The sequence below is a fragment of the Pelecanus crispus genome, chromosome 2 (genome assembly GCF_030463565.1).
Source record: "Pelecanus crispus isolate bPelCri1 chromosome 2, bPelCri1.pri, whole genome shotgun sequence".
In the NCBI taxonomy this organism is placed as follows: domain Eukaryota; kingdom Metazoa; phylum Chordata; class Aves; order Pelecaniformes; family Pelecanidae; genus Pelecanus; species Pelecanus crispus.
The window spans coordinates 122,954,962-122,978,936 of NC_134644.1; the positions used below are offsets into that span (position 1 = coordinate 122,954,962).

The window sequence follows — 23,975 nt, forward strand, 5'->3', positions numbered from 1 at the left end:
TGCCATTAAGCAGTGCACCTCCTGATGCAGCTGACATGGTTCTTAGGCCTCCTCCTCCCTCCCCAACCTCCCCTCCAGCTTCTGTGTTATCCAGAGCCTGTGCCAAACACCCGGTCTAGTGGAAGGCGTCCCTGAGCATGGCAGGGAGGTTGGAACTAGATGATCTTTAGGGTCCCTTCCAACCCAAACCATTCTATGATTCCATGAAAAAGACAGGAGGTTCGTTGTCTGCCCTGGCTGAGTAGGAACACCCATTTCGCAAGGAGCTGAGAGCACCGGCTGCACGTTGCAGCGTGGTGGCCTGGGCTGCACGGTTCCCAGCAGCCTCAGAGCACTGAAAATGGCCAGAGGAGTTGGGATTTCCGCAGCACAGTCGCACAGGGCGCCTTCCCAAGGACCCGCAGATAGAAGCACGGTATACCTCGCGCGGAGATGGCCCTGCGTGAGGAGAAAGCTGGGAAACCTTCATTTTCCTGCCCGTAAATCACAGAATCATAGAATAGAATCGTTTAGGTTGGAAAAGACCTTTAAGATCATCCAGTCCAACCATTAAGCTACACTACCAAGTCTACTCTAAGCCAATCAAGGGTAGACTAGACTAAACCATGTCCCCAAGTGCCACATCTACCCGTTTTTTGAACGCTTCCAGGGATGGGGACTCCACCACCGCTCTGGGCAGCCTGTTCCAATTCTTGACCACCCTTTCCGTGAAGAAATTTTTCCTAATTTCCAACCTAAACCTCCCCTGGCGCAGCTTAAGCCCATTTCCTCTCGCCCTAAAATGTCACGGGGTCACGGCTTACGAGGGTGGGATGCTCGGAGATTTCTTCACCGCCCCTTAGGAACACGAACCCGCACGCTTACCGAGGCGGGGGAGGATCGGAACGCTCCAGCGGAGCCCTGGGGCGGCGGGGTGCCCGCCACCTCTCGGCACGCCCGCCGAGCCGGCCCTCAGGGCACGCACACCTGGGGCAACCCCCCGGCCCGCGGAGCCTCCCCTTCCCCCGCCCCGTCCCGCAGGCGCCGGGGGAGGCGGCCCCGCTCCGCCCGGCGCCCCGCAGCGGGGCTGCGTCTGGCGCCGCCCCGCCCCATCCCGCGCCCCGCAGGCGGGGAGGCGCGGGCGGAGGGAGCGGGCAGAGCGCGGGCAGCCCCCGGCCTCCTCCCGCCGCCGCCCCCCAGCCCGGCCCGCCCGCCCACCGCAGCTATAGGGCCGCCCCGGGGGGTGGCGAGGGCAGAGCCCGGCGCAGGATGGCGGCGGGGCCGGGCTCCCCGCTCCTCTGGGCGCTCCTCCCGCCGCTCCTCGCCCTCTGCCCCGCGCAGCCGGACCCCCCCGCCTCCCGCGGGATGGGGCTCAGCCTCCACCCGCCCTACTTCAACCTGGCCGCGGCAGCCGGCATCTGGGCGACGGCCACCTGCGGGGAGGCGGCGGCGGCGGCGGCGGGCGGCGGCGGGCGGCCGGAGCTGTACTGCAAGCTGGCGGGGGGCCCGGCCGCCGCCCCCCTGGGCCGCGCCATCCAGGTAAACCGGGCCGCCGAGCGGGGCCGGAGAGGGGTCGCGGCGCCGGGACCCCCTTTCCCCTCGCACCCCGCTCCCCGTCCCGCGCTGCGGAGCGACGGGGAGGGGGTGTGTGTCTGGGCCTGTGTGTCCTTTTGGGGCGTCCCGGCCCCTCCGGGGGTGCCGGCGTGCCCCTGGGGTGCGTGGTCTCATTTTCTCCAGCGTTTTCTCCTGGCTGGGCGTGCGCCCCGGGTGGAGGAGGGGAGCGTGGACCAGCGGGACCCCACGCAGGGAAGCGCCTCTGCCCGCAGGTGTCCCGCCACCCTCTGGGGGACACCCCCCCCCCCCCCCCCCCCAGCTCCGGCCCCGGTGCCCAGGGTGCTGCGGCCGCTCCCGGGGATGCCTGAGCCCCTCGTCCCCCCCGGGCGCTTGGAGGTGGCTTCGGGAGTAACCGGGAGGTGTTTGGCTCGGCCCACGCTCCGCGGAGAGCAGTAGTAGTAAAGGAGTAAAGCAGTTTAGGAGAAAGTTTAGGAGTAAAGCAGTGAGCCTGGGGGGGAATGGATGGGGACGTGCTGCACCCCTGTCCTCGCACCGGAGAGCGGGCATCTTTCCGCGGGGCGGCGGGAAGAGAGGACCGGTTTTTAGTCAGGTGGCTCTGTGGTATTTTACAAGCGCAAAATGTGAGGCTCATCGTCTATGCCTTGCGCTGCTTGTGGGAGGAAGCCAGAGATTCCTTGGGGCTCTGACAGGGAGGATGAGCACGCAGGGCAGCGAGGATGACGACGTTCTCTCCTAGCATAGCCTAAGATTACTGCGCGCATTTTGTGCCAGTCACAAGAAAGGTAACAATAAACGGCAAAACTCCTGGCAAAGGGTTAATGGAAATATATTCTTCCTTTGGTAGAAACTTGTTTGAACATGTCTGTTAGAGGGTAAGGAAAGAGTAACAAATGCACCAAACTCTGTGATGTACTGCGATGGATGTTCAGTATCAGTTTGATCAGAACTTGTTAAAGGGGGGACTTTCCTAAAGCCTTAGACCTTCCAAAGTTATTTTATTTGTGTTCTGTCTTGGTGGGAAGAGAAGAGAGCCAGAGTGAAACTGCAATTTGAAAGGGATTTCGAAAGCTTTAAGGTCCGCTTTCTGACTCCAGGCTATACAGAAAGAATGCAAGTAAATTTTTAGCATCTTGGAAGAAGGGTTAGTGTTTTGAAGTCTTACGAGGCATTTGTTTGTCTTAATAGTGAAATAACCCATAATATCTCATTTCAGAAGAGGTTGCAATGGAAAAGAGAGTTTTTCTTCTCATTTTTTCATGGGGACAGATGCTCAAGAGAGGGGGAGCGGACTAAGAAGGTGCAGCGTTTGTACTCCTTGTCATGTGCCAGAAGGGAGCATGCACCATCATGCAGCCTGCCCTCACAGTTCATTAGGCAGCCACAGCCAGCAGTGTGCTTTGCCCTGAATTTCGCTCTGCCATGCCTCCCTGCCTCACCATGAAGTCTCAGTTTACCTTACATCTGTGTAGTGCCCTCCGTCATAAAAAGCTCAAAGTGCTTTGGAGATGCTTACAGGCTGAGTAGTACACAGTTTTACCAATAGGAGGACTGGGTCACGGGTATTACATGCTTAAACTAAGGTTACGAAAAAAGGTTGTCATGGTCAGCAGACTGCTTGGTCCTCTGTTTCTAACACACCTCTGAAGTTTAGGCATCCATCCCTCCATACGGAATGCAACACCCATGTTTAAAGTTGCCCGAAACAACCATGCCACCAGGTGAATAGCAAGCCCAATAATCTCTCAGCACCACGCTAGAGCCCACTGCTGCAGTGAGGTCTCATACTAACATGCCTTGGGATATCAGAAATCAAAATATAACAAAAATCAGCCAAAACAAACATCAGATAAACACGTCAAGCAAGTGGAACGAAGCCTGTTGCGTGATGCGCGTTGCCATTGATGGTTTTTGTAACTGTTTCCTTTATGTACTAACACCCAACTAGAAATGAGGGTTTGCTATATATAGGAAGAGGCTAAAAAGGAGGGAGTTCCTCTTGATAAATATTTGCCTTACAGGTCCTAGGTTAGAGGGCAGTTATGGTTCATGCCTGATTCAAGCTCCCAGAAGGACGGCTGATAGCTCAGCCCTGGCACAAGGAAGCATGTTGTGCCTCCTAGAGCATTTGTGTAAGCACCGATACAGCAGTGTCTCTCTCCAGTTTTAACAAAGCCCCACTGAGATACATAACATGAATACTTCTGTGGTTTACCAGTAGTTGTGGTTCAAGAAGGGTTGGAAAGTCTTCCGAAAGGCCAGGGAAATCCAGCCATGGAAAATGCAGTAACAGCACAATGTACATATTATCAAGCCACTGCGCCTCGCAAGTTCAAAGACACTAAATAAGAGAATCGTTTCTTTCGTGGAAAATTGGAGAGGAGTGCATTGAACTCTTAGAGACGCTGAGCTTACATAGAAGGATTTAAAATCAGCATAGGTATTCACGTGTTGTTTCCTAAGATTCTGAGGGGAGGTCATGCAGCTTTTACATAAAATGATAGGTGTAATAGGCACCGTGGTAGGCCAGTTCAAGTTAAAGCAATGCCGTATACTTGGGCCACTCACTTCTGGGGTCTCTTCAAGGCTGGATTGCAGCTGTGCCTTATGAATAGGGAAATTGGAAAGAAGGTGCGGAGGGTGATCCTCTTTCTGATGAAGGGAGCAGACAGCTCTGTTGCCAGTGCTATTCCAAGCACTGAAAAGAAGGCAAAGAGAGGACGAGCAGCCCCAGCTTCATTTCCACTGCTCTGCCACTGGCCTCTCTCGTTCAGCTTGTCATTTGGTGATGCGTCTTTTAAAGAAGCCTGTAGTACCTGGCAAAATCCAGAAAGAACATTTGGAGGTCATTTAAAGCTCTTCTGCAAGGTGATCAGTGGGGCGGACCGTCCCTTCATGGGCAGCTCAGCTGAGGCTCTTAAGGCAGTGCTGGACATATGCTATGGAAAGCAGTATGTTCCCCTTATTTAGCCCATTGGCAAGTGGGACAATGACTTAATAAGAACAGTGTTGAGTGAAGAGATGCACTGCAGTGTAAAATATTTCAGCAACTGATAGATAAATGGCATGCCTGGTTTTGTCTGCCAATCTGTTCGCAGTGGTGTGCGGGTGTGAATTAAAGTTTAACTAAATACCTGTCCTGCCCTGCCAGTGGGCGCAGAACTGCTAGGTATTAAATAGTGAACAAATCCTTCATTGTTATCACTTTCTATAACTTACAGGTGAGACATTTTCATCCCTGGGTGTCTCTGGTTCGCACCGGCGTATTTCAGCAAACTCCTTCGTGCAGTTCCAGTTTTCTCCTTCACTCAGGAGATCCAGGGGAAAGGAGGGTGACAGGGTCACCAGCAAATGCACACCTGCCTGCCTGATGAACTGCAGCCAAAATCAAACAAAGACTTGAGGCCCAGTCTCCTGGAATGGAGACGTGTCCTGTAGCAGACAGGCTGAGCGCGGCGTGCCTGAGATACTGCCAGTGGGAAGCAGGGAAAGCTGCTCTGTCCAATAATTTATTTTCTTCCATTTTTTGTTTTGCTGCCTTGTTGGCAGGGTTGCTGGAATGTACTTTAAATAACTGAAACTCCAGCTCTTGCAATGAAATTCTTTGAATTATGTGCCCAAAAAGAAAAAGATGGTATCTAGAGTTCAGATCAAGTGCTCTGGTATACTGAATTCCCATAGGTCCATGTAAATTTAACGCTTGCATTTAATACTCCCTATTGTTTTCTGCTCATTCAGCCTTTCTTTGAGGCTGTTTCCAGATCAGAGCTGAAACTGCCGTAGCAGCAACTGCTTCCTGTGTATTTCCAGCCTGATCACTGTGAACGTGAATTTAGATCTAAAGACCATGGTTTTACGCACATTATGAAACTATTTAGGGAAGCTTGTACTGTTTTAACACACATACGTCAATACTCCAAGTATGCACTTGTCAGGAAAGATGCTCTGACGTGGTGGTAACTGCAGTTGTTGGTACGTGGATTGATTTCTCAGTGTATTGATTTTGCAGATAGTGACACAGTGTTCTTTGTTGTCACTGCAAAAAGAGGCAATGTTGCCTTTAGCTAGCACAGGCTGATGTGGCGTCTGCTGCAGCAAACTGTATCTGAATCCAGCAGTGTCTTGGCATATTGTAGTTTGTATGAAAATCGGCCAAACCATCTTCTCTAACAGAGCTGGAGGAGAATTGTGTTATAACATGACCCCAGACATAGTTAACCAACATATGTACATGAGGATTTAGTAAGTCGCTAAACAACTCTTTGAATTCTCAAGAATTAACCCTCAGCCAGGTTGACACCTGCAGTGCTGAATCAGAACAGCTAATGGTAGCCATGTCTTCTGGAAACGTCATACTCTGGGCTTTCCAGAAGAGCAGGATGAGGATGGAACCGTTGCTAGATGCAGATGCTGAAATTATTACTACTGATGCAGATTTGTATTTGAAAGATACAAGATGGTGTATTTGTGTCACATGAGAATGATGAAGTAATTTCCAATCCATTAGTAACTATGGCAGATTTTAAACAAATTCTGCTAGATAAACATCTTAAATTCACCAAGCTTGCAAGACTGTACCCAGCAAGAATGTGAGAGCCCTAATGTTATTCCTCTATTAAAAGTGGACAAGTATGATTGCTCCAGTTACTTTACACTGGTTAGTCTGATAGCAGCAACAAACAAAATAGTGGCAGTTATACGGGATTCTGTTAATGCTTAAAAGGTAGGAATATACTTCATGCCAGGCAACATGGGTTGTGGAAACAACAAAAGATTTGTCGCGTCTTTTTGATGAAAATATGCTTAGCTGATAAAGAGAATGGTACAAATATTACCTTATTTAAAACATGGGTCCAACACAGTGTCAGGACCTCGCAGGCTGAATGGATTAAGCAACTGTCCAACTGAAGTAACCATTAAGAGGGTATTGCCATTTAATGAAAATGCCATTTTTCTATTGGGTTTCTACAAAGATCTGTGCCTGGCACAAATTAGCATTTTCGTTTATTATCTCCACCCAGTGACTGGAGTAAGAAGTGAATGGGACACTAGAAAGATCCCTTAATAACTGATTACAACGCTTCAGCACTAATCTTAATAGACTGTAAAATACAGTTTCTTGAAGATAAAAATACTGCTTGTGGGGCAAGCCAGGGTGCCACATTAAAAGACAATTAAGTTTCCTGAAGTTTATTCATCATTATTGTATAGAAGATAAAAAAAGATTTAGAGACTATCAAAGAGAGATTATCAGGGCATCTCTGGAGTGTGGCTTGAGTTGTGGACTGGAAATTGGGCGGTGCCTTGTGCAAATGAAGATACAATGGGATTCTTTAAAGGGAAAAATAAAGGGAACACTCTATAGGAACCATTGCATTTTCCACGAATACCTATTGTTCAGAAGTCTCTGATTCAGAATGTATTATAATGGCATGAAAAAAATGAAAGCACTATTATAAAATTGTAACACCAAACATATAGGCAAGTAACAGATGGAGTGTTTTTTATGGCTTTATTAATACCAGGCTATGTACATATGTGGCTATTTCATGGTCTTTTAGGAGAATTTAGGATAATTTGTGTGTTGGTCTTAATCCAGTTTTAAGAATCTTTGTTTCATTAATTTCCTGCAAAACTCTGCATACATAATATAGGTGATTTCATCGAAGTATCAATAAATTAATTAATAAAGACTTATTGTAGTTTCTTTAAAGAGATTTCTGAAATTTTAGTTTGTAACATAATATTTAGTGTGTTTCAGGGTATAAGTGTGTAATTTAATCACCAGAGGAATCATTTATACATTAAAAATTGCACTATATAAAGAGAGAAACAAAATTTAACCCCATTTTTAGTCAGTGCTCTAGTTCAGAATCTCGGTTAACAACAGCATGCATTTTCAGCTGAGACCGTCTTTTTAATTTGCTGTGTTTCAGGGACAGTTTTGTGATTATTGCAATGCTGCTGATCCCAGTAAAGCTCACCCAGTAACCAATGCAATTGATGGCACGGAGCGCTGGTGGCAAAGTCCTCCTCTTTCTATGGGCTTGAAGTACAATGAAGTCAATGTCACTTTAGATCTGGGACAGGTGAGTGCATGAGCTATTGGGTGAGGTTTGATCATTTCTTGCTTTTATATACAAGCTTTGCAACTGGGAGAGGTGTTTGAACTGATGATTTTAAAGTCCAACACCACAGCTTTGTTGTCTGGTTTATGTTCTGTATTTTTTTACCAAGTTAACTTTAATAAAGTGGTTATTTTCCTTCAGGAATTTTGATGATGTGGGTTCTTGCCACTGACATCACACAGATTTAATAACTGTGAGCTTTCTTGCACAGACACTGTAAGTCATTAACCTGAGGTTACCAGGGGGATTGGTCAGTTGAAACTGGGGCTCTACCTTCCATTTCATATTCTCCTTTTTCATGGGCACAGAGAGAGAGAGAGATTTCATGATCTTTTACCATGTACACATTTTGAGAACAATGTTTCGAGTCTGCTTTTGCCTCAGGGGTCCTTCTGGTTTCTCTATCATCCAGCCAGATCTTCAAGATAGACAGAAAAATACTGATAACATGGTCAAAAAGGGAAGGGACAGCAAAACCAGTGTAATATGAATTAGTCATATGGCAGTAACATGAACACCCGTATTTCCTCTGCAGGCGATAGCATTATCTGTATTTTAAGTCATAGGGATGGATTCTCAGCTGCCATAATTGGGCACTGATCCAGTGAAATTAGTTACGCTCTGCAAGTTCACACCAGCTGAAAATATATGACTATAAATATATGTTGCGGGCTGCAAAATATATGTATACATATGCATATACATTTTGGACAGTAGTAACTGTTTATTGACTGATTATATTGGACAGGATTTTTTGAATAGGCATTCAATTTAGTTGACGGCAAGGAGAGGAATAACTAAGGAAAAATGTTTCTCTGTGAGACTTGGCTGCCATTTTGTTAGGGATTCAGGTGCAAATTATTTTATGTCTTCTGTTACATGGGGTTTTAATGCTCCTGTCCCTCACATGACTGGAATGGTTCTCATTTTGAGGGTATCTTCATTTAGTGTTTCTGGATCCAGTGTACCAGCAGTGCAGAAATGCCAGACAACTTAAGATAGAGAGTATTGGTAGTTAAACTAAACTGCAGTGATTATTGAATTTGCGTTTCTATTAATTAAATAACATGCCTGTTTTTTTCGTTGCTTTTCTCCAGTATACCATGAAAGAAAGGAGAGCTATGTAGAAGCTGATGAATTTTTAGGCCACAGCGTCCACGTTAGCCTAGCACTCAGTGGTTGGACCTACCTCTGAGTTGCGTTGCTCTTTCTGTTACACTGTAGAGTTGAGGGGTGTTGCATCCCTGATGCTTTGTGCTCCTGTGAAGTAAGTTGCTCAGCCTTTCTTTCCCAGCAAACTGTAGGGAAGTGTGTCTTCCAGGCTGAGCATACAGAGTAGGGACACTGAATGCAGAGTAGGGTGCTATGAATAGGCATGGGAAGGCAATCACCTCCCGGTAAAGCAGACCTTACCTTCTGAGCTGCTTGCATCCATCGTGGCCTCTGCAAGACGTAGAATTAGGTTGCAGGCTGTTATTTGTCTTGCGGTGTAGTCCAGCATATTTGTGACCAACACTTGTGCATCATCGTCATTCACTTGTGTAGCACATTGCTCCATCCAAAACTTCTATTCCCACTGTGTTAATTTCTTTGGAGGACCTACTGACAGACACCTTACCTTTCACGTGTTGAATAAAATTCTGAGAAACCTCCTTCCTTCAGAGGAAGGATGTGGACTGAGTGCCTCTTCTCATGGGACTCTTTGGAGATGAACCACTGTGTGCTAAAATTCTAGTTATTAAAGGATTTCTCAGTGGGAGGCTGTGTGTTTCTCTTTGGTACCACTTGGAAAGGCAACTCTGAACTCTCTGACTTGGAAACAAGGGAAACCCAAGACAAAGGTCAAAATTACTTCAGGTCTTGTGATCAGGAAGGGATAATTTTAGTTGGTGGATGGATGAGGGTTTAGTAGGATTCATGTGATTAATTTTTTTCTGCCACTGCCCCCCCCCCCCCCCCCCCCCCCCCCCCCCTTATGGACATTGTCTCCTATCTGCGTTCAGTCAGTTACACCTTAATCTCAGGATCTGTTTGAACTTGAGATCCACTTTTGACATTTTGCCTAGCATTCTCACACCCCAAATTCATACAGTAATGCACAATGCTAATAATGAAGAAGAAAATTAAATACTGTGACAGCGTAAGTCTATTCAAGTGAGCAGGTAACCACTGAGACCCCAATTCACCTTACCTTATTTCAGGGTCCTAAAAATTAAGAGCTTAGTGTGTGTCACTCATGCAGACTTTCTCAGTAGTTGACAGACACAGAAATTTTCAGAGTGCAATTCCCCTTCAAGTGAGTTGAAATGAAGGTTTTTGTGATCTTAAAGTTAGATGTGTGCCTAAATACCTTGCAGAACCACAGGCTGTAATATTGAAAAGATAGCAGGATGTAGTTTTCCTCACTGAGTAGTTGTCCTGTTCTTTATTTTGACACAAGGCATCTTTTTCTGCAAGCAAAATACAGAAATGCTTTTGCATGTGCAAAACATGACAAAGAGTAAGGTACATATGCGTGCGGGGAAGCAATGACTGAGTTGTCAGTTGGTCATCAAATATTCACAATTAGAGGAAGCAGAGCTTAGTGCAATGTCAAAAGCTTTTAATTTGCTGTGTTCCTGCCATTATATCTTTAAGACTGAGAGCAGAGTCCCAGTGGAGCCTTTTGCCATGGTCTGAGGTCAGTAGTTAATTGGATAGTTGCACCATGATGGAAGTTTGAGCGCTCACTACCATGGAGTTGGAACAGAACACCCACCTGCTGCTGTTTCTGTTTCACAAGGGCTGGGGTGATTTTGAAAGTCAAAATACCTTCAGGATGTTAAATCTTTCTGCTAGAAAAATGCTCATTTTGCTGTACTTTGTAATATGAGAAAAAGCAGAAACCTTAAAGCAAAAGCCCTGCTTTACTTCCCTTTCTGACTTTCTGTACTATAGTTACATTTCTAATCAATCACAGTCCGTCTGAATAATAACTATAATGTTGATCCCTGAGGCAGTCTCTCCATCCTGTTAGCATGCCTGCTTATACTGTGGCTATTCCTGACTTGTTTAAAATATTTGGATCAAATGAAGTCTCATTGATTCCTTTAATTGGTCCTGATTTTCCCAACATAGTTTTCAACATATTTTGAACTTTTGAATCCAGAATGTCTGACTTAAGTTCATTGCCCTTCCCCTGACTCTTTGGATTGCCTCATTTTAGCAGGTGTGCCCTCATCTTTGACTTTCTTAACGCTCAGCAGGCATTACAGTAATGATCCCCCAGGTATTTTTCTGAATTCTGTCTTCAAAAGTAGAAGATGAAGGTTCAGGATAGCATGATAGTGTACGATAAAAAAGAAATGTCTAACTGTTACACTTCAAAAAGTGTAGTCCACAAATTTTATTGTTGCTTTTAGTTATGTGTCATTTCTTTACTGTGCTTTCATGGCAATAATATAGTGCTGAAAGACTCAGACTCTGTGAAGTCTTGTGCACTAATATGTTGAATAGTTTTTGTGTAGCGGTATTATTAGTCACTGTTGTACATTAAAGGCACACAATGGAATGTAATGGCCAAATTAGTACTTTTATTAGGGAGGGAGGGAAGCTCAACCATAAATTTAAGATAAGTGGTATGGCCTGTGGAGGACTCGATTCTTTTATGTTATCTGCCAATTAAAGCAGGTAAACATTTTGTAGAAATGTCTCGCAGTCTGACAACTCTTCTGAGTTGCTTTTATATAGTAAGTATTTCTTATGGGTTTAATTTTTCTTTGATAGCAATCCTTTATGTGCATAGCTTTACAAACAATATTTGTTGTTGGGAATATTAATCAGCTATTGCTCACTGTTGTTATTAAAAACAATTGTTCTTAACTTACAAAATATCTGACATAATTTCTTAAAATGTGTCTGAAATTACAGTTAATTTAACTATCATTCTGTAAAATATAAAGTGTCCTTTAGGCCCTTCTCCTGTAGGGAGAAACTGTCAAAGTGGTGGGAGATTTGTCATAAGCTGCATTGAACTGGGCTTCCAAAAATAGTCATTGCATTCATTGTGACTGACCCAGCTCCAGTGTGGAATCGCATAACCTCTACAATAACACTGAGAAGTCCTTCAAATTAGAGCACGAGAACCACTGCATAAAGCTTCTGCAGTCCTACAGAACTGCCCCAGCAGTGAGACAAAGCCTTTCTTCTGGAACCCCTGCACAGCTCTGCCTCCGCAGCAGCACTGACCCCTGCTCTGCTGTTGTGGTTCACAATGGGGAGAAAAGGGGCTTTTAGTCTGGGGAAGGTAAAATATTGTCCCTGCAATACCCAAAAATGGGGATGCTAACATCACAGAGAATCTGGCTTTACTTCATATTAGAGAACTCTGGTTCTGAGTATTTCAGTTTGTGCAGGAAGCTGACATTGGATCATGCCACAGAACACTGTGCTTTGAAGTTAGTTGATTTTGGCTCATACCACAGTATGGTGAATCTACTTGCGAACTCTAGATTAACACAACTTCAGCTTATCGAGTAGCAGCTGTATGATAGAAGTTTCTGAAACTTGTATCAGGTAACGCACGCTCTGTTTATTTCTCAGTCACACTACAAGCAGCTCATTTTGAGCTGAGCTGCCGGCCTTAATCAGGGAAATACCCTATCTACATGCTTTCTTGCTCATGTTATCCTTTAAGATGTAGTCAATGTGTTGTGTTTTCTTAAAGCTTTAAAGATCTTTTGAATGGCTCAGTAATTTTTTTCTTATGTTTGCATTAATAGATCTATGTCATTGGCTTTAAAATGTGGTTTTGGTATTAATTTGGTATTATTCTCAAAATGTACAGAAAAAAATCTTTCAAGTCTTGCTCTCCTTAGCTTTCCTGACACTGTCTTCCTCCCGTTCTTCTTCAGCATCCCTTTAGGAAGGTCTTTGTTCCCACTCACTGACCTCACTTCCCTCGATGTCTGTACTTCTAATTCTCCCACCTCCCTTCCTATGCCAATTCCTACATGTTACTTTCATTTTGTGATATGTTATCCTAAATACCTCACTTTCAACTCAATATAGTAAAAGCAGAACCTCTGCTGATAGCCTCCAACCCTTTGCGCTTCCCTGTGTTTCCTTCCAGCGCTGACAGTACTACTGTGCTCTTTTTATTTTGGACTGCAGCCTTCATAGGGGCATGTCTATCTCCTGGACAACTGAGGTCTGAACTGTACAAATCCTTTCCCATATGAATAGCTTCAGTGTTCGGTGAAGAAATAAGCCATATATAAGAAATAATTATGAGCATCGAGTTGGTCTTTGTCCAAATTGCAATGGAAAAGTGGCTGCATGAGAAATTTCAGGACAATCATTGATGTATTTGCCTGCAGTCTTGGCAAAAAGACCAAGGACCGATTGAACCTGGACAATGGACTACCTTTTCCTTTCAGGAAATGTTCCTTCATTCCAGAATACTGCCTGTGAAGTATGGAGAGCTTCTTCCTTCTAGTCCTGTTCATTGCCTGTGATAGAGAAAAGACTTAACATCTCCAGCCATGTCAATGAGGCATATTCACAGGCACTGACTTACATAAGTAAAAAAAAGTGTAGCTTTTTAGTGTCAGTGGCTAGTTAAATGAAAAAGTGATATCAATACAACACATGCAGTGCTAACTGAACAGACCAGTCATCCCCAGGGTACTCAGGCCCCTGAGCTAGAGGATAGGGATGGGGACCAGAATGGAGCCCTCATAGTCCAGGAGGAAGCAGTTAATGACCTACTATGCCACGTGGATGCGCACAAGTCTATGGGGCCGGATGGGATCCACCCAAGAGTACTGAGGGAGCTGGCAGAGGAGCTTGCCAAGCCACTTTCCATCATCTATCAGCAGTCCTGGTTAACGGGGGAGGTCCCTGATGACTGGAGGCTTGCCAATGTGACACCCATCTACAAGAAGGGCCGGAAGGAGGACCCGGGGAATTACAGGCCTGTCAGCCTGACCTCAGTGCCGGGAAAGATTATGGAGAGGTTCATCTTGAGTGAACTCAACAGGTATGTGCAGGTCAACCAGGGGATCAGGCCCAGCCGGCATGTGTTCATGAAAGGCAGGTCCTGCTTGACCAACCTGATCTCCTTTTATGACCTGGTGACCCGCCTGGTAGATGAAGGAAAGGCTGTGGATGTCATTTACCTGGACTTTAGCAAAGCTTTTGATACCATCTCCCATAATATTCTCCTTGGGAAGCTGGCAGCTCATGGCTTGGACGGGCGTAGTCTTTGCTGGGTAAAAAACTGGTTGGGTGGCCAACCCCAGAGAGTAGTGGTAAATGGAGTTAAGTCCAGTTGGCGGCCGGTCACGAGCGGTGTTCCCCAGGGCTCAGTTTTGGGGCCAGCCTTGTTTAATATCTTTATCAATGATCTGGATGAGGGGATTGAGTGCACCCTCAGTAAGTTTGCAGACGACACCAAACTGGGTGGGAGTGTTGATCTGCTGGAGGGTAGGATGGCCCTCCAGAGGGACCTGGACAGGCTGGACCGATGGGCTGAGGCCAACTGTATGAGGTTTAACAAGGCCAAGTGCCGGGTCCTGCACTTCGGTCACAACAACCCCATGCAGCACTACAGGCTTGGGGAAGAGTGGCTGGAAAGCTGCCTGGCCGAAAAGGAGCTGGGGGTGCTGGTTGACAGCCAGCTGAACATGAGCCAGCAGTGTGCCCAGGTGGCCAAGAAGGCCAACAGCATCCTGGCCTGTATCAGGAATAGTGTGGCCAGCAGGAGCAGGGAGGTGATTGTCCCCCTGTACTCAGCGCTGGTGAGGCCGCAGCTGGAATACTGTGTCCAGTTTTGGGCCCCTCAATACAAGACAGACATTGAGGTGCTGGAGCGTGTTCAGAGAAGGGCAACAAGGCTGGTGAAGGGTCTGGAGCACAGGCCTTATGAGGAGCAGCTGAGGGAACTGGGGTTGTTTAGCCTGGAGAAGAGGAGGCTGAGGGGAGACCTTATCGCTCTCTACAACTACCTGAAAGGAGGTTGTAGTGAGGTGGGTGTTGGTCTCTTCTCCCATGTAGTTAGCGATAGGATGAGAGGAAATGGGCTCAAGCTGCACCAGGGGAGGTTTAGGTTGGAAATCAGGAAAAATTTCTTTACGGAAAGGGTGGTCAAGCATTGGAACAGGCTGCCCAGAGAGGTGGTGGAGTCCCCATCCCTGGAAGTGTTCAAAAAACGGGTAGATGTGGCACTTGGGGACATGGTTTAGTCTAGTCTACCCTTGATTGGTTTAGAGTGGACTTGGTAGTGTAGGTTAATGGTTGGACTGGATGATCTTAAAGGTCTTTTCCAACCTAAACGATTCTATGATTCTATGTTGGAAGTCCTGCACTTATTCTTGGCTTCTGTACTCCAGACTGTGAAGCTGGCATGCAAGGAATAACTTTTGCATGCTGTGGAATGGGAGCCTCTCCAGTCACTGTCACTGTTTATGCAGTTAGCATTGCTGTATATACATGTACGCAGTTAAACTGTATGGAACACGTTCAGTGGATCTAATGCCTCTCAGATACTACCCACACGGGCTTTTCTCTACACCTCTGCCATAGCTGCTTTTCCACATACCCAGAAGAGTAGCTGGCAACTGCCAAAAAGGCAGCTTCAGCTCTCCCTAGTTGGCATTTTTTATATTACAGTTTCATCTGCAAAATACATTGTTGGGGATTACCAAATACTGACTGAGTGTTTTATTAAGTTCCTGGATCTGCAAGGGTGCCTCAAGTCCTACTGAGGGGTTACTGAAGAAAGGGGGTGCTGACCTCTTTGCAACCACAAGAAATCAAAGCCTTTCATTTTAACCAGAGGACATGGGATTTTTATTTCATTTAAATAGATTGTTATTTTTATGTCTTGGTCTTTGAGAAAAATCATTGCTCGAGACCTTAAGGCTTCATTTACATTAAGAAGCTAATGGGCATGCACACACCAACCCTATGAAATCAGTGGCACTAAGGTGTGTTCTGGAGCAGGTGCTAAGCACAATTCACATTTCCTTGAATCCCACTCCTGCATTGGTCCACGTCTGAGAAGTTGAGTTTAGGTACTGAATGATCACTAGATTTCTGCCTCTTTCTCACTTTCTTTACTAACGTATCCAGCAAGTAGAGGAAGGTGGTGTGTCTGCTACTGCAGGGCATTTTTCGCAGACGTCCTTCAGTGCAGGGACCTGATTATCTTCTGAGTAATGTGCAATGCCAGCCACAGTGACATTATTCAAGATAATGTCAGAAGCCTAGAAGAACAGTCATATTATGTTGAGGGAAGTTTTGGTGGTGTAGATGTAGCTGCTAATACAGTCCGAGGAAATACCATCCTGCTAGAAACAGCTGTTCTCTGTACTTCTACAATTCAGATTACATGAAGAGACATTGTTGTGGTATCTTTTTGAATACGTCTTGAGATCTATAGAATGCCTCAGATAGATGGTCTACCTGACTTCAGTTGTGTTCTTGTTATCTTGTTATCACTCCAGAAATTTTTATTCTTCATGAGCCAAACAGGGAGAACAATCCTTTCCTACGTGTGCAGCACACAGCATAATGATTGTTCAGAACGTAGTGTGTTTTTCTTTTGTATTAGTTTATGTCCAGCATTTAACTAACAAGTCATTCCAGTATTTTAGTATTCTGTATTGAGTCTATGGTGGTAGGAATGGAGGAAAATATGCTATACTTTTGTATATGCACATCTGCATATGTATTTCAGGATTCAAACAAACCTTGGAAATTCCTCTATTTAAAGAGTTGTTTAAACTTTTAAGGAGAAAGATTTTTTAATGAATATTACTGTGATTTTTAGAAGTCTCATGAGAATGCAATGGGTCATAGGAAGTTCTCTTTCTGTTGGTTTAAAATAAGCAGTATGCATGCTGTTAGAGATCATGAATATTGCATCATTAACAATGATGGTGCATCGTGATTCTCATTCAATTTAAATGAGCAGTCTTAAATTCTGTCTTAAAGACAGTCTTAAATTCACCTGTAAGGGCTTCTACAGAAATGTTTCTGTCTTTATAATGTAATATTAGTAATTCCTAACACTGAATTACAATTTCCCTTCTTAGATGAGCAAGACATTTTGCTCATTCTACTGGATGATTTTTTTAAAATTTATTTTGGTTTTTATAAATCTTCAAGGCCATTGCCTGCAAGACCATTTCAAAACTGAACAAACTTGAGTGAACAGGAAAAGGTCACATCAGTATGGAACTGGTTCAGTTCTAGCTGTTGACAATCCAGCAGGTTTGACCCGTGCTGCTAGATCGGGACACAGTTTAGTGGGCATGGTGGTGTTGGGTTGATGGTTGGACTGATGATCTTAGAGATCCTTTCCAACCTTAATGATTCCTAGTTTTACTTTCATTAAAAAATAATCCAGCCACCAAGCCAGGAAACATGAAATTATTACTCTACCCTTAATTGGTTTAGTGGTGGACTTGGTAGTGTAAGGTTAATGGTTGGACTGGATGATCTTAAAGGTCTTTTCCAACCTAAACGATTCTGTGATTCTATTACAGCAGGATGTGATGTTGGGACATTTACAGGAATACATCCTCTTTCAAACATGCATTTCCAGAGTGGATTGTTTACATTACTGGAAACCAAACACTGTTTCTACTTTTAAACTCTATTCTTTATTCAGGTAAGAAAATTGTCAGAATTTTGATTAAGTCATATTTCAAATTTTTTGGTGATTTTTTTTTTTACTATTATATAATTGCACCAAAAGAGCAGTTATTTTTTATGCTTTTTATGCTTTTTAACACTCCTTTTGAAAAATGGTTGGTTCTTTAAAAGGAATTTGACTTAAAAGCAATAAAATAAACATTCTTTTCAAAAATGAAGAAACTCACTTCTTTCCCAAAACTGAATGACTGAAGAAAAACACTGCTTTGGGTTTATTATGCCTTTTTTTCAGGGTAGGTCTTATTTCTGTCAGTGCAATGGGATCAAGATTTAAATTAGTGCAATGCCAGCTTAGAATATGTGATTAAAATTGGTTTTAATGGTTGCTTTTCTAGGTCACACAAGCAAGGTTACTCTGCTGTCTTAATAGCAATGTTACTCCTCTATCATTAGGTAGAATTTATTTGCTAAGCCAAGGATTATTTTTCTTCCATTGTTGTCTCATCAGATCTGGAGAGAGACCATTCATTGGCTTGGTCAGTATTCAGTCATAGTGATCATTCTGCTTCCTTGATCCAGGTCAGAACCAAATCATTGGCATCCATGTGAAGTCAGAAGCAGGACAGATGATAGGGTTAGTGACTAAGTTTTGGTGATATATTATCATGAACTAACACTAATTTAATTTTTATCAAGACCTATCCCTTTCCCTTTTCTGAATGTGACTGTACAAACCTGAGCAGTATTTCAAACTGTGAGATGTAAGATGAGCTGCATGTGAATTGAAGGTTTTCATATGCAACAGTAGCTTGAAGTTGCCGTACATTTTTTTCTTGCATTTTGTGATTTGCATGGAAGTATGCAAAGTGTAGTGCTGGGAGACAGTTCATGGCAGACTTGGTAGAGGGGTGTGTTGCGGTGTTCCTGATATAGTGCACATATTGGACAGTACTTCAACTTCACCCCATTGAGTACTCATAGGCTTAAGCAAATTCCACAGGTGCATAGCACAGGTGGCATACAGGTGTTTTATGGGTGCCACATGCTGATTCAGCTGTTTTACTGTTGCGTGCCTTCATTTTGGCCACTTTATCCTTTAGATGCTTATGAAAGGTTATAATCCAGGGTGACACTGATGTGTAAGTGAGCATGTCTCATATTTCTTCAGCAGTGTGGAAACACAGTGGAGATGGAATTCACTGCTACTATTTTGCTCATGCTTACGAGAAAGTATCACCTGTTACGAGATGGGATGAGACTGGCTGTGTCAGCATTTTGAGTAGCATCTATGTAAAAGAATATAATAACCACATGACAAGCTGAAGCAGATGTCACCTACTTTTTTGGAGAGTAGGTAGAAGGTCATTGTTGTAATGATTCCACAACGTGAATCAAGCAAAGGGGCTCTGGAGAAGGCAGGACATTTTCTGTATGCTTCTTTTGTTTCCTCTTGAGCTTTCTAGACCATTTGTATTGATTAAATCTGTATCAGTCAGTACACAGAGTGTTATCCACACTTGTTAACATGCATGGATGTAAGGATGGGACTCCCAAAGACCTTAAAACATAGGGGAAGCAATACTATTAATGGATAGGCAGTTGTCTGCCCAGTGCAAACCTGGTTTGAACAGGGCAATGCCCTTGAGAGATTCAGCTGGCCAAAAGCAGGAACATGAAGCACTTTTTTTAGGAATTTCAGAACTATTATGCTTTCCTGGGAGGATACCTGTCTTCGCGCTGAACGGCTATACTGGATGACATGCAATGTCTGTATGGCCAATATCTCTACTCTGACACTTGCCAGTCAAGTAGCGGAAGTTACTTAGGCAAAGAGTATCAGAAACTCAGTAAGAGCAAATCTTGCCACAGTCCCCAAAGCATTCACCTATTTCTGACTATCAATGTAGAGAGTTTACATTGCTAATTTAAGGGCATTACTCCACCTGTGCAGTCATTGTGCATAGTTCTGGGTTCTGTCATAGTTCTGTCAACAGAATGGCTGCCACTTACTTTGCTTGATACTGTTGTCTAGTAAGTAATTTTCCGTATGTAGATACTGCCTGGCTATTTAGGTACCTAATTTAGTATCACAGGAGGTGAAATTGGTGCTTGTCAGGCTGTGTTGAGTAGGCAGGGTAAATTCCAACACCAACATGAAAGGGTTTTTTTTCCCCAGTTATCTCTCCACTGACCAAGGTGAACAACATGCAACAAATAAATAGTTACTGAAATAGGTTTCAAGGTACGACACCTGCTGCTGCGATGCCTTGGTGTGTATAGAACAGGCAGGTGCCCTGGGTAGTTGTTGTACACTCTGCATTAGATGAATGCACAACAAAAAAGCTTCAGTTTTTTCTTCTGGGATGTGAGGTATTATCATGAGAGCATGCTTCATGAAGTCCCTGGATTCCCCCCATTTCTCCGTGAGAAGGTTTTACTTTCTTCTGTGAATACTTCTGATATTCGGAAGCTGATGTCTGAAACAGATGTGTGAAGATTGAAGCTGCATGTAGCCGTATGACTGCAATGTGCGTGTAGGCATGAGATTGGCATGTGCAATACTGATTAGGGACAAATATTTCCAGGTATCTGCTCCACTGCATTGTTCACCATTTGCATCTGGCTCTTGGTGGCCCCAGCTGGTACGACAGCTATTGAATTGGTCCTAGCTGGCAGCTGAATGGGCAAGGCACAGCAACAGATACTGTTCCCAGTTTGTGGTTGGGAGCTTGTATACACTTGTGGTTTGGAGTCTAATAACCTGTGCAAAGTATTAGCTTCAGGGTTATGACATTTGTGATGTTTGAGCAAGGATAAACTGCATGGGTGTATTTGATGTGAGGGCTCTGGCAGCAGTTACTTGACAGACTGTTGACTGTAACTCCCTGCCTCCCCCACCAAAGAAAGAATCCCTTGCAAGCAGATGATTCTGAATTGAGCTTGTTGAGTGGGAAATTCCAGTGCAGATTCACTTGAATATTGACTGTACCTCAGTATCGGATCAGTTTTATTGTCAGCTTATATCCATGTTGTGGTTGTTTAAATTCTAAATGACCCTTAGAATCAATCTGTGTTCAGCCTTTGTGTAGAGGTAATTTTACTGGTGTTCTGATTTTCATGACTGTGGACTATCCCAAGAGGCTTACTTTAAGATTTCCTTTCTTGTCAAATCCATTTTTGGTCTAGTGTTTGGGAGCTTTCTGTCTCTGTGGTCTATTGCTGTGATACACAATGAGCACCCAAAGAAGTCAGATGGGACTCCTGGCCTTCGGAACCTTGAGCTGATGGAGCTCTTTGAGCTGTTTCAGACAATGAATGAGCTACCAGTCATAAGAATCTCTCCTGTGTTATTTGATACCCACAGAACTCCACAGTGGCTTACTTCTGTTACTTGGAAAGTCTGTCAAGTGGCAAAATTATCTATAAATATTCTTAAAGTGAGGGAACAGGTGGCTTAGATTACTATCAAAGGCAACCAAAGGACTCCTAGTGTAAAGGTTGTGTGCATTTTCTCGTACATCATTGTGATTTTTCTTGACTACAAGCACAATTACATGATTGGAATGCAACACAGATGTACCAGGATACTGCAAAGTTATCTTGGTTCAATGATGTGTTGAGATGCTAACTTTTCAAGGTTAAGTACTATATACCCTTAACACACCCACGCAATCAGACACGTGCAAAACAGAGCTGCTCTGAAATGTAAGAGATGACATTTAATGCAATCCTATTGCAGCTTTGTTAATGTATTGGAGCACGTTGCCGAGTGAGGTAGCCAGCTGAAAATCTGGCCTATTATTTTAATGGGAATGAAACTGCAGAGGGTAACGTTCTCGCTGTACACTAAAGAAATGTGTTTATTTGCATTAGTTTTAGTACTGCAGTACTTTCATAGAGTTCAAAAAGCTCCTGATAAGATCTATGTATATTCTGTTACCAGCTCTTCCATGTTGCCTATATCCTTATCAAGTTTGCAAATTCTCCTCGTCCAGATCTCTGGATCTTAGAAAGATCAGTGGACTTTGGAAGAACTTACACTCCCTGGCAGTATTTTGCTCGTGAGTATCAGTCCTTGTGTCACTGCTCTTTTGTGGACAGGTTTCTTTAATGATTTGCCCAGTAGCAGGAAAATCAGGCCATGGGTCTCACTGAAGATTTCAACTGCAGTGAAGACAGTGAACGTCAAATACATTTCTCTTGTCTTAGTTATCCACAATAAATTAGTGACAAGAGTGTGAGTATGATATTTTGAAAGTCTAATGTTTTTCAGTGAATGTTTTTCATGAATGCCTTTCAGTCTGTTGGGAATTTTTGTTTTGTTTTGTTTTGTTTGTCTTGGGTTTTGGGTATGTCAGAACTACAGTGTCCTTCATCCCATGGGACCCTGGAGTTCCTTGCAAAAATCAAAGTGAAATACAAATGCAAAATCTTGGAGCACATAAATAGCTTTTTTGTGATAATATGAGAAATATTGTGCCATGTCTTGTCAGGCACCAGTGAATTGCTTAGGACGAGAAATGCTTTGTTTTTAGGAATTCCCATTTTTCTGTGCTGAGCAACACAATCACTGTTATTATTCAATTACAGGGAAGAATTTACCTGAAAGCACAGGGAATACTTCTTTGTTAATTTAAATTAGAACAATAGTGTTTATTTTCACATATAAAAATAATTTTGTTCTCACTTGACTAGACTCCAAAGCAGATTGCTTGGAGCGCTTTGGAAAGGAAGCTAATCTGCCAGTGAGGAGGGACAGCGATGTCCTTTGCACCACAGAGTACTCTCGCATTCTGCCTCTTGAAAATGGGGAGGTAAGTGCTTTTAGGAAAGTAATGTGTAATGCTGGAAGCAAACAGCATTGGTTTCAGAAGTTTTCTGTTTCAATAAAAACCTAGAACTGGAAGTAATTTTTCAGCTGTGACTGTTTGAATCTACATTAATAAGTCCATAACCAAGCACTTAAGTAGCTGGTGAGATTTTTGGAGGGTGAGCTGCCTCCTCCTAGCTTTCACCATTCCCTGTGTGGGTAGGGGCTGCTCAGAGCCACCTGTGTTGATTTTTATCATGATTTAGTACCTCACTTTAGTCATATGCATTTGAAGGTGTTGACTGCATTTTCTGAACACTTCCAATGTACATAGCAGAACTTACTGCATCAGAATTGCTCATGGGAGTAAAGGCAGTAGAAACAGATATTTACCATTCAAGAATAAGTAGCTATTTAAGAAAAGAATATATAAAATGCTACATCTTTATAATACAATACATGTGTTTGGAAAATGTTGCTCTCATGTTAGCTGTTGTTCCTTGCTAGGCAGAACTGTGGCTTGTGTTATGTGAATGAATGTTAAACTCCTGGCTGTGCTGACGGCTCCTCCTGACCTTCTCCTTTTACGCCTGATGTGGTTAGGATCCAGATCTGAACTCCTCAAGAGTTATCCAGAGTTTTGAGCATATGGATCTGGGGTTGTAGTTTCATATTGAAATAGAATTTGTTTATTAACATATCTGTAAAATTTTCCTAATAAAATACTGTAAATAATAATTTCCATAGAATAACACTGCTGATTCCACCCTCTGTTACGGGCTGTATGACTTTTCCTAAAGGATTTGTGCTGCAATCAGAACCGTCACCTTTGTTATGTACTTTGGAGTATAGGAGCCGTTTCAAAATAGAAATCTGTTATCTGGTCAGTTATAAATAAATGAAAGTCTCTTATTCAGTCCTCTACATGCACACTGGATTGTTAATTTAATAGAGATTCATGATTGCTAGGCTGCTGGCATCTGTTTCTTTAAAAAACAAAAAAGTACCGGACCCCTTGTTTTGAAAGTCAGATAAACCTGCTTTCATGTGAGGGGATTTTCTAAAGCAACACTGTGTACTTTCTTCCAAAAGACCGTTAATACTCTCCCAGGCACTGGACGTGGTAACAATAATATTTTCCAGGAATGTTTGTGCCTTAACCCAAAAATAAATGTGCTTTGGAAAAGAGCCAAAACCTGGTGTTTTTGCTCAGGCAAAACTCCCATTGACACTATCAACTGTTAATATAACTATTTGCAACTATTCCTATTGTTTTTTCCTATTAAAATATGTACTTTTTGTGTGTTATACCTACTGTTTTCAAAACAGATAGAGGCACTTTTTTTTTTATGATGTGCCATATGGGTAATGAGAATTCAGGAGAGTCCAAGACTAACACCCCTATTTTTCCCAATGTCCTGGCTTCAGTATGAAATGTGTAGTTGTTACTGCAAATATGGTCAGAAACAATAGTAGTTTTTGGATTCTTTTATTAATTTTTCTCTGTGCTGCTACTGACACATGCAGTTGATATATTTTAACAAAATGTGCTTACTTCTTTGTTAGATTGTAGTATCTTTGGTAAATGGCCGCCCAGGAGCAAAAAACTTCACTTATTCCTCTAGTCTTCGAGAATTCACAAAAGCAACAAACATCCGCCTTCATTTTCTCAGAACTAATACACTTCTTGGACACTTGATATCGAAAGCTCAACGAGACCCTACTGTAACCCGTAGAGTAAGTACTGTTTTCATGAAGATATACTCAACAATCATATTTGTCATGTTAGAGACCAAAAAATAGTCTGGATGCTTTAACAATTGAATTTTGCAGTGACCCACCTTTAA

At 43.4% G+C, this 23,975-nt stretch overlaps 1 protein-coding gene across 1 annotated transcript in view; it reads left to right on the forward strand.

The window, feature by feature from the left end:
* Positions 1-1,248: 1,248 nt before the first annotated feature.
* The window catches only part of LAMA3 (laminin subunit alpha 3), a 124,112-nt gene continuing 101,385 nt past the window's right edge, over positions 1,249-23,975 (forward strand). The window contains exons 1-5 of the mRNA XM_075706040.1: positions 1,249-1,518; positions 7,488-7,640; positions 21,262-21,379; positions 22,014-22,132; positions 23,695-23,865. Coding sequence (XP_075562155.1) covers positions 1,249-1,518; positions 7,488-7,640; positions 21,262-21,379; positions 22,014-22,132; positions 23,695-23,865 — 831 coding nt within the window. The remainder of the gene's footprint in view (positions 1,519-7,487; positions 7,641-21,261; positions 21,380-22,013; positions 22,133-23,694; positions 23,866-23,975) is intronic.